Source organism: Odocoileus virginianus, unplaced genomic scaffold (assembly GCF_023699985.2).
Source record: "Odocoileus virginianus isolate 20LAN1187 ecotype Illinois unplaced genomic scaffold, Ovbor_1.2 Unplaced_Scaffold_5, whole genome shotgun sequence".
Lineage (NCBI taxonomy): Eukaryota > Metazoa > Chordata > Mammalia > Artiodactyla > Cervidae > Odocoileus > Odocoileus virginianus.
In genome coordinates, this window is record NW_027224267.1 from 1,272,302 (window position 1) to 1,283,445 (window position 11,144).

General features: G+C 55.0%; 1 protein-coding gene across 1 annotated transcript in view; it reads left to right on the forward strand.

Annotated features, from left to right (window-relative positions):
* The window catches only part of ABLIM2 (actin binding LIM protein family member 2), a 160,021-nt gene extending 149,079 nt beyond the window's left edge, over positions 1-10,942 (forward strand). Inside the window, exon 22 of the mRNA XM_070462487.1 lies at positions 9,195-10,942. Coding sequence (XP_070318588.1) covers positions 9,195-9,308 — 114 coding nt within the window. The 3' untranslated portion in view covers positions 9,309-10,942. The remainder of the gene's footprint in view (positions 1-9,194) is intronic.
* The last annotated feature ends 202 nt before the right edge of the window (positions 10,943-11,144 follow it).

Consider the following 11,144-nt stretch of genomic DNA (forward strand, 5'->3'; position numbering starts at 1 on the left):
TTGGGTTAATAAAACTGGGGGTTTTATTGAGACTTCCCTGGTGGCTCAGATGGTAAAGCGTCTGTCTACAATGCAGGAGACCTGGGTTCAAACCCTAGGTCGGGAGGATCTCTTGGAGAAGGAAATGGCAACCCACTCCAGTATTCTAGCCTGGAAAATCCCATGGATGGAGGAGTCTGGTAGGCTACAGTACATGGGGTTGCAAAGAGTCAGACACGACTGAGTGACCTCACTTTCACTTATTAGCTTGGTGCAAATGTAACTGCAGTTTCAGACTGTGAATTTCAAATCATTACAACTAGGCTCAGACACATCTTAATTAATCAAAATAGAAACCATTACAATCCACAGATTTTTACCCATTAGAAATAAGTTTGTTTATCCCTGTAGCATAAAAATCTGTGCTTCAGGATTCAATGAACTCTTGGAAAGCATTTTCTGCCTCCTGCTGGTTGTGGAAGCATTTTCCCTGCAAAAAGTTGTTGAGATGCTTGAAGAAGTGGTAGTTGGTTGGTGAGAGGTCAGGTGAATATGGCAGATGAGGCAAAACTTTGTAGCCCAATTTGTTCAACTTTTGAAGCGTTGGTTGTGTGATGTGTGGTCGGGCGTTGTCATGGAGAAGAACTGGGCCCTTTCTGTTGACCAATGCTGGCTTCAGGCATTGTAGTTTTCAGTGCATCTCATCGATTTGCTGTGCATACTTCTGAGATGAAATGTTTTCGACGGGATTCAGAAAGCTGCAGCAGATCAGACAGGCAGCAGACCACCAAACAGTGACCGTGACCTTTTTTGGTGCAAGTTTGGCTTCAGGAGGTGCTTTGGCGCTTTTTCTTGGCCCACCCACTGAGTTGGTCATTGCCAGTTGTGTATAAAATCTACTTTTTGTCACACGTCACAATCCGTCAAGAAACGGCCCGCTGTTGTTGCGTGGAATAAGAGCAGATGACACTGCAGAGGGCCAGTTTCTGTGATTTGCGGTCGGCTCATGAGGCATCGAGCTTTTTCACGTTTCCAGTTTGCTTCAAGTGCCGAACGACCGTGGAGTGGCCGGCACTGAGCTCTTGAGCAGCTTCTCTTGTGGTCCTAAGTGGATCCGCTCCGATGATGACTCTCGATTGTTGCCGACTTCCGATGGCCGGCCGCCCCACTCCTCATCTTCAAGGCTCTCGTCTCCTTTGCCAGACTTCCTGAACCACTAGCGCACTTGTACGTGCACTTGTGAGCAGTTCCTGGGCCAAATGTGCTACTGATGCTGTGAGTTGTCTCCACTGTTTTATGACCCGTTTTGAACCCAAATAAGAAAAACCACTCGAATCTGCTTTTTGTCTAACACCATCATTTCTACATCATCGTCTACAATAAATATAAAATAAACAGCAAGGAACAAGTCATTAGCATAAATAAATAAAGCAAGAAATGCATATTAAAATGACATATAACCTAACAACATTTATTTAGAATGTATTCTACTATCAAATGGCAAATTTCAACAGTGCAAAAATCACAATTATTTTCTCACCAACCTGCTAGTTCTATGAAAGTGAAAGTGTTAGTCTCTCAGCTGTGTCCAGCTCTTTCCATGGACTGTAGCCGGCCAGGCTCCTCCGTCCTTGGGATTTTCCAGGCAAGAATACTGGAGTGAGTTGCCATTTCCTCCTCCAGGGGATCTTCCTGACTCAGGGATGGAGCCCTAGTCTCTTGCATTGCAGGCAGATTCTTTACCTTCTGAGGGCTTCCCTGGTGGTTCAGATGGTGAAGAATCTGCCTGCAGTGCAGGAGGCCTGGGTTTGATCCCAGGGTCGGGAAGATCCCCTGGAGAAGGAAATGGCAGACTCCTCTGTCCATGAGTCGCCAGCTCATGGGACCAGGGATGGTGGCTGAGAAGGTAAAAAGTCTGTCTTCTGGAGAAGAAAATGGCAACCCACTCCAGTACTCTTGCCTGGAGGATTCCAGGACAGGAGCCTGGTGGGCTACAGTCCGTGGGGTCAGGAAGAGTTGGACACAACTGCGTGACTAACACTTCCACTTTTCTGAGAAAGTTCTATAAAGAGCTCAAAAGGCATTATTAGGTGCATCCCTTGAGGCAAACCAGGACCCTCCCAAGGCTGCACTATTCCTTCCTGGCTGCTCCTCCTGTGTCTCTGAATCCCCTCCCTTCCCTGATTAGCAGCTGTTTGAATCTGCCCTTTAAGACTCCGGGGAGGTCATGGAGGCTGGTGTCTGTCCCTGACAGATAAGGGACAGGGGAAGGCTTCCATGCCCCGGAGCCCCGCTGGGTCCTGCTCTGTTCCCATCCCACGCAGGGGAGGGTGGCAGGGACCAGGCTGTGGATGACAGGCCATTGGCTGGGGCTCCGTCACCCAGCAAAGCAGTGGGTCTGCTGTGTGCCCAGCAAGGGGAGATGGTGGATGTGGGCGGACAGCTGGTGGTGCCCACACACCAGCACACCAGCAGCGATGTGGGGTCAGTCCCTGGAAAGAGGACCACTCTGTCTGTCAATGGTCAAAGCTTGTTATTCATCCTTACCACAGAGTGTTTGGCTGAGCCTCACTAGCCTGGTGAATTGAATATGGGTTAGGCATCAAGCTGGGCCTTGGGGATGTATGGTGAGCCGAAGCCAGCAGGAGTTCTGCCCTCAGACTCAGCCTGATGGGGAGGCAGGCGTCCATCAACTGATGACAAATGAGGGTGTAAAATTATACCCCAAGATGGAGGCTCTACAGGAGAGGAACGTGGGCCCGTGAGCATTTTAAAAGGGATACAGTTAAGAATTGATGCTGTTGAACTGTGGTATTGGAGAAGACTCTTGAGAGTCCCTTGGACTGCAAGGAGATCCAACCAGTCCATCCTAAAGGAGATCAGTCCTGGTTGTTCCTTGGAAGGACTGATGCTGAAGCTGAAACTCCAATACTTTGGCCATCTGATGCGAAGAACTGACTCATTTGAAAAGACCCTGATGCTGGGAAAGACTGAAGGCAGGAGGAGAATAGATGAGAGAGGATGAGATGGTTGAATGGCATCACGGACTTGATGCACATGAGTCTGAGTAAGCTCCGGAGTTGGTGATGGACAGGGAAGCCTGGCATGCTGCCGTCCATGGGGTCACAAAGAGTCAGACACGACTGAGTGACTGAACTGAACTGAGCAGTTCAGTGGGTGTGGTAAGTGCCTGAACGTGTGTGTGTGTGTGTGTGTGTGTGTGTGTGTGTACCTGCACACAAGCTGAGAGCCGCAGGTGGGAGGAGAATTTCAGGAAAGCACATAGCAGATGCAAAGGCCCTGGGGCAGGCCGCAGCTGAGGCTGTGCTTGAGTCGGTGATGGGGAGGAGGGCCAAGCCTCTTGGGGTCTTGTGCTTAGGTTAAGCAGTTTGGTTTCTAGCCAAAAAGAAGTGACTTTTAAATTGGGGGACGACATGATTACATTGGCATTCAAAACTGTGCCTGAGGCTGCACTGTGAAGCCTGGGCTGGCTGTGTACCTAGGAGACGGTTGAAGAGGTGATTGGCTGGTCTGGGCCAGAACTGATGGCATCTTGGACAGGACAGTGGAAGTGCTGAGGTGAGAAGTGGGTGGGTTCAGGCTGTACTTGGGGGTCGAGGTGGGAGGGTGTTGTGGGCAGGGGCGGGGACACGCCTGGGGTGACTCCAGGGTGTCGGGATGGAGTGGTGGGTACATGGCGGTCACTGGATTCAGTGGGATGGACCCAGATTCTGCTGATGACTGGTGCTCTGGCCTGTGAGGCACGGACAGGGAGTAATGCAGGATGCTCAGCCTGGCAAAGAGAAAGATGCCACGTGGGCACCTGGTAGCCCATAGTAGGTGCTCGGTTAAGGTTGGTGACTCGAGGAGGAGTCTGGAAAGGGTGTGGTGGCCCTCGCCGCTGCCACACGGATGGCAGTCAGATGCATCCTGCATTGCCACGGGCAGGGCGAGGACCAGGCTTCCCAGGGAGACCGTGCCTGCGATCCAGCACGTCCTCTCCCGGAGGGTCTGGGTCCCAGCCCTACCCCAGCACTCAGGGGCTCATGCCTTGGGGGCTCTTCGGTCCTCCTGCATTTGGCAGGTGCCTTCTGAGGGTCTGCCATGCCTGGACCTTCCACCCCGAGGGGAAGAGCCTTGCCTGCCCTGGGCAGACTCCAGCGTCCACTTACTAAGGCCAGCCCTGCACTCTTACGCCCAGCATTCGCCAAAAGACACGGCCATTTCGCTCTGTGTCAGCCTCTTGCCGTCCAAAGGTGGCACCTCGTGCGGGGAGAGAACAACTCGGGTCTGGGTGACCTGGGTGTGAATCAGTCTCCATCATGTTTCTAGCTGTGTGATGTTGGACCAGTTAGCCACTCTGAGTCAGATGACATCACTGTGCCAGTCCGGCTGGGCAGTGTGGGTGTTTATTCAGTTGTTCAGGAGTCGGGAGCGCTTGCCATGAGCTAGCTCTAAGCAGATGTGATGTGCAGTTTCAATTGTTTTGTCCGTGTCACCCCCTCTTTACCAACCTGACAGCCACGTGGGCCAGTAGAATTAGAGAAAGGCTTCCATGGAAAAGGAGTGCTATGGGCGGGCCAGACAGTGCTTGCTGAGAAGTTCACGGAAAAGCAAGGTGGGCGGGGTGAATGGAGGCAGGGTCAGGCACAGGCTGGGTCACCCGCAGAAGGGAAGTCCCTCCTGGATGCCTGGTACTGGGAAAAAGCAGGATGTTTGAGGGTTTATCAGATTTGGCTTATTTAATAAGCACTTGATTATCACCACCAAGTTGTTCCAAGGACTTGACATGCTGGTGCACTTCTCACAACTCGGTGCAGCGGGTACAGAGGAAGTTTGGGGCAAGGGGTACAGAGAAGGCTGGAGGATGTCCCCAGGCCTTGCAGCTTCTAGGAAGCAGATGTGGAGTTCTGGTTAAGATGTCACGCGGGACCACTCTGCTGTGCGTCTTCCCGGATTAATTACAGTATGGAATATTGATTTCTAACCCCTCTTCCACACGCCAACCTCCCAGAACACACAGTCTGCTCCTTAGGTAGGAAAGTATGTCAACCAGGGCCTTCCAGAGAGACAGCAGAACCAACAGGAGACAGACAGGTAGACAGACAGACAGAGAGAGATGCAGACGGGCAAGTATCGAGTTGGCCCAAGAGTTCGTTTGGATTTTTCAGCCAGATGTTATGGAAAACTGGAATGAGCTTTTTGGCCAATCCAACATCAAGAAATTTAACTTAAGGAATTGGCTTCCTGTGGGGCTGGCAAGTGTGGCATCCGCGGGGCAGGACAGCCGGCTGGACACTCAGGGTGGAGCTGACACGTAGAGGCAGAATTCCTCATCCTCCAGGAAGCCCTCAGTGTTTGCCCCGGCAGAGTGGAAGCAGCCACTGCATCTTCACTTAAAGGCTGATTGTAGGCATGACCATGTGGTAGAATACCTTCACCACCCCTGGACTGTTTGGCCAAACAGCCGGGCATCAGGGCCGGGCCTGGCCTGGCTGACTCCTGCAGAGAGCAAGGCTGGCGGATGAGTAGGTGGGGAAGGAGGGTGTGTCCTCCTTGAGGCCTGGAGGCTGTGGTCCCCAGGGTGCTCCTTTCTTGGCAGAGGCAGGGCTGAGCAGCTCCCTGGGTGGAGCCGTGGTTTCAAGAGTGCCTCTGCCAGACCCTGGGGCTAAACGCACACCTGAGTTTGCCCAAGCAGAAAAGCCCCAGTTGTAGGAATGCACCTGAAACCCGAGGTCCTGAGGTTAAAGAATACATCCTTTGTTCGACTCATCCGACCGGTCTGATGGGTCTCAGAAGAACTCAACAGACTGATGGTGACTGTTCCCAGCCACGCGGACGTGCGTGGGAGACGCATCTGCCAGAGCCTCCGGGTGAGACACAGAGAGCAAACAGGAGCCGTCATGGAAGGCCAGGACAGGTGGTAGGACTTTAGGGGTGGAGGGTGGGGAGGGAAGAGGGAGGCCTGCGAAGAGAAGGGCAGGCCTGCTGGAGAGGGGGAGCTGGGAGGCAGCGTGACTGGGGAAGTGAGAGGCAGGTTTGGACTCAGGGATGCAAAAGCATGGATCATCCCTGGATGAGGACAGGAATCAGGCCCATGCTGCCCTAGAGGGTCTGAGACAGACAAGGTCAGCTGTGCTCAGTACTGAGGGACACACATGGCGTGGGGCCTGCTTGCTTGGCTAGTGCAACCCAGGAGGGCCCCCGGGAGGAGGGGACATTTGAGCTGGGACCTGCAGAAGGAGGAGGAACTGCTCTGTGAAGTGGGGGAAGAGCACTGCAGGCTCTGGGTGGCAGAGAGCCTGGCATGTTTCAGAACTTATAGATGCCTGCCATGGGGCAGAGAGGTGATGCAGGGCCTCGGGGCCACCTGGCAGCCACATCAGTCCACATCTCAGAGCTTCCATCCCCATCCTACCCAGTAAGCTATGGCAAGGTCACAAGCCCGTGGTGGAGAGCTTCTGGCCCTTGTCTGGCGCAGAGGAACACTCCACAGATGGCAGGGGCCATTGTCCTTATGACAACAATGGTGTTGTCATGGTGATGATGTCATCATGGTGATGATGCCATTATGATGATGTCGTGATGATGTCACCATGGTGATGATGTCATTGTGTGATGAGGTCAAGGAACAAGGAACATGGACCCTGCTCAGCCGGAGTCCCCTCTACAGACAGGGCCTCCCTGTGACTTGTGACAGTGTGGGGATGCCCTGTGGGACCCAGACTCTGAAGGAACACAGCCCCTAGAGTCACAGGCTGAGGGGGTCTGTGCCTGAGCCCACCCACTCAGCACCACCTGGAGCAGGGGGCCTGGTGGTGGCTGGTGGGCTGCAGTGGGCATCGGAGCTTGGTGAGGTGGTGGGACTAGGAGAGCCCTGCGGGGGAATCAAGACAGGCCAGTCCCAGCAAGCCGGGCAAGCACAGGCCGTGGGCCTTCACCACAAAGCCTGGGATGCTTCCAGGAGCATCCATGGGGGTCGCAAAAAGTTGGACATGACTGAGCGACTCACACTCTCTGTGATTCAGCATAAAAGCGTCCCTTGAGTCCCCTCCCCCGTATCATGCCAGTGACTGGGCTCCAAAACAGTGCAAGTCACACAGGGCTGTGACTTCTGTGAGAGAGATGCCTGGCGGTGATGGTTGTTTCTGCTTTCCATAGCTCCCCACGGGTCTTCATACCATTTTCTCTCTCGATCATCACAGTAACCTTTAGTAGGATGTGTTTTTTAAATTCAAGAGAGCACTCTTTTTTTTTTTTTTTTTTCTGGCAGGAACTGGATTTTTTAATGATAAAATTCACAATTGCAGCCATTTTATTTATTTTTTAGATTTGATTATTTTTATTATAAAAGTAATTTAGATGTTTAATTTTATGCAGGAACAATGAAATAAGTACTGTTTCAAATATTAAATGACAGTAGAAATGAAAGCATATTAGAGCATTTTCTTGTAATTTCATATTAATCGCAGCCATTTTAAAGTGTGCAGTTGACTGCCTTTAGCACACTCTCAGTGTTGTGTGACCTCCACTACCTCTGCGGAATTCTAGAAAGTGGGTGTTGGGTCCAGGGGGAAACTGCCCGCCCACTGATCAGCTCTTCCCCAGACCCCTCCTCTCCCAGATGTCAGCAATGACTGAGCTGTGTGGTCCCTGAGGATGTTCCCCACTCTGGATGTTTCCTACAAATGAGCTCATTTAGCCTGTTTCCTGGCCCATCCATGTTGTAGCACAGATCAGAGCTTCTCGACTTTTTATGGATGAGTCATGTTCCCGGTGGCACTAGTGGTAAAGAACCTGCCTGCCAATGCAGCAGGTGCAGGAGACCAGGGTTTTGATCCCTGGGTCGGGAAGATCCCCTGGAGGAGGCCATGGCAACCCCACTCCAGTGTTCTTGCCTGGAGAATCCCCATGGAGAGAGGAGCCTGGCGGGCTACAGTCCGTGGAGTCGCAAAGCAGCAGATGCGCCTGAGTACTCATCAGCCACGTTCCGGAGTCTGAATCGACCAAGTCTTGTGTGTCCCTTTGTCCTTCAGCGGGCACTTGGGTTGTTCCGGTTTGGGACTGGTGTGGATAATCTGCTGTGAACACAGGTGTGAAGGTACCCATGCGAGTCCCTGGTTTTGGTCTTTTGGGATCTGCTGGGTCTTGAGGTGCTTCTGCTAAGCGTGCAGAGGAACGGCCAGGCTGGTTTCCGCGCAGCCACGCAGAAGCCACACCTCTTCCGTGGGGCAGGAGGGGGTTCTGAACCAGGTCCTCTGGGGCTGGAGCTCGGCCCTCCTGCTGCAGGCTGCCCTCCCCCTTTCCACTTTCTCCCCAGCTCCTCCCGGGCTGGGGGGTGGCTGGCCTCACTCCTCCCGGGAAGCCCCCCAGGAGAGGGTGCCATGCCCACCTGAGCTGGGTCTTGAAGGACAAGAGGAAGTTATGCAGCACCAGCTGAGGAAGACAGACCTGGGGTGAAGGGAGCAGACACCTGCAAGGAAGAGGCTAGAATTCAGGTGGTGTCAAGTGGCGACAGAGGTGGCTCTATCTCAGATCATAATAACTGTGCCCAGGGCTCACTGTTCCTGCCCTGGGAGCTGACCTGTGCTGACCTGTTCACCCCACAACTCTGGGGGGTGCCAGGGTGACCCCATTTACATGTGAGTAGGCTGAGACTCCAGGGGGCTAGCTGGCGCTGGTGCCCTTAACACTGTCCGGCTTCCCCATTGTGCCCCCCAGGACTGGGGCTCAGAGAGACAGGAAGCTCGCTTGGGGTCACAGACCAGAGGTGGGGTGGGGGGAAAGGGAGGATTTGAAGTGAGGCCTAGGTCTGTCTGCCTCCGTGTCCTCGTGCGAGCCGTGGGGACACTTCCTGCTCAGACAGCAGCAATGAGAAGGACATGAAACGGTACAGGTGACCACGTGTGCACACTCCCTACCATTTCCAGGCCTGATTTGCACTCAGTTTCCGGTGGGAGACGCTTCTGCAGGTGTCGGGAGTCAGGGCTCTGGCCCCTGCTTGGCAGCTGCTCACTGTGGGTCCCCTCACCATCCCTCTTTCCTCTGGGCCAGCTTCTGTGCCCTGCAGAGCAGACTGGTGGGGATGCAGAGGGAAGCTGGGGAGCCAGGTGTGCCCAGGGAGACCCCCCCCATCCTCTCTGCAGGTCCCGCCTCCGGGGGCGCTTGGCCAGGTTGCTCACTGTTCCCCTCTGGGGTGCCCTTTTCATTTGCAGAGACACCTGTCGCCCGAGGAGTTCCGAGAAGTGTTTGGGATGAGCATGGAAGAGTTCGACCGCCTGGCCCTCTGGAAGAGGAACGACCTCAAGAAGAAAGCCCTGCTGTTCTGACGCTGCTGGGGGGTGGGGGGCCCTGCCCACGGGCGTGCCTGCGGGAACCACCAGACCCCCCTCCTCTTGCCCTCGGCTCTGGCTTCTCTGTGTCCACCGTGGGCGGGCGGGCGGGCGGTGGGCGCCTGGGGAGGGCCGGCTGGGGGGGACTGGGAGCGGGAGGAGGTCCCACAGCAGGTAGAGCCCCCGTTTCTGGTTTCTGCCAGCACCGCCCCCACGCCTAGTCTGCCGCCCGGACCCCTGGCTTTGCACTGTCCTGCCCCGCTGCCGCTTGCCATCAGGAAGGAGGATGCGGCGAGGTCGCTGCCCGCAGACGCAGGACCACTTAGACTCACGCAGCCCACCCTCCCGCCTCCCTGCAGTGCCCTCCCCGCACTGGGCCCCCGGGTACACAGGAAGGGAGTGGACGCCTGAGGGGCTTCATCAGTGACGGGCGCTGACGGGTCACAGCGTGGGCACCCTGCTCCCGGTGTCCATGGCCCCACTTCCCTGCTCAGCCTGGGAGGCACGGCCCGGCACGCAGGCCCCCGTCCCCCGCCTGGGCCTCCCCGGGGCTGTCAGAAGCATGGGGGGCAAGTTTTGCAGCCTTCATGATGAATCTGTGTTTAGGGAGGACCTTCAACCCAAAGGCGCACCTTCTGCGGGGGATCCCATGCGCCGCGTTCCTCTTCCAGGTCATCCCTTAGATGCCTAAATGATATCTTTAAAGTTAACACAGAAGTTTTTATTTTGTTAAAGAGTAGAGCCTACTTAAACACAAAGACGACATATATAAAGAGTTTAATTTTATGGTCCCGCTGAAAGGGAGCGCGCCAGCCTTATTCTCCACCTTCGCATCTGTGTTTCAGGTTTCGTGTGTGTTCCTAATACACAGGACTCTTGTCTGTTTCCTTTGTGCTTTTTCTTTTTTTCTTTTTTTGCTTTTTGGCCTGTCACACAGGCACCCCGAAAGGCAGAACCCACCGCCCACACACCCCGTACCGCTGTTTGTAAGGACACCTTAAGTACGGCCACACTGTTTCTCGCTGTCGTTTTCCAACTCTTGCAGAAAACATCCTCCCCTGATGGCCAAAGCCCCCCAGTAAAGGGTTCCCATGGTCCCGGATAACGCTTGATGCAGCTTTCAGCGCACCCTCTTCGTCACGTGGCCGATGGAGTCCCCCTTTGCCCCCTTCTCCCCGTAAAACCCCCAGCGAGGGAAGGCTGGTGGCCAGTCCTGAGACCGACGGCACCCGGACCCTCCGGGAAGACGGGATGGGAAATGCTGCCGAGATCGGCCAAGTCGGCAGGGAGACCTGCCGGCCGTGCGGATAGAGTGTGGTTACCTGCACGTTCGCACACTGCATCGAGGGGCCTGCGAGACGCTGCACGGCGGCCCGGAGTGTGGGCCCCGCCTTCGTGCCCCGCGTCCCTCTGTGCGTCCTGGCCGTCCGTCCGTCCGTCCGCGTGACTCCGCCCCTGTAGTCCGGCTCTCCAGCGCGGCTTGGCCAGGGAGGGGGTTTCTCAGCACCCAGCATATGCTTCCCTCCGCGTCGCGATCTGAGCCCGAGCCGCTGGAAACCCCTATTTTCTCACTAGTGAGCGTCTTGTCGGACCAGGGGAGCCTGGAAAAAATAAAGGATGATGTATTCTAACTTGTGAAAGTGAAAAGCCGCTTCTTATAAACGCCTGTCATTTCCAGCCACGGTCCCCCTTCTTCCCCCAGCGCCTGGGGAGGGCATCCGCTAAAAGTGGTCATCCTGGAAGTGGGCACGGAGCCGGGGGTGGCGGGGGACAGACCCCGTGTCGGCCTTGGGATGGCTCTAGGACAGCTGTGTCAGAGGCAGCCCCTCGAGC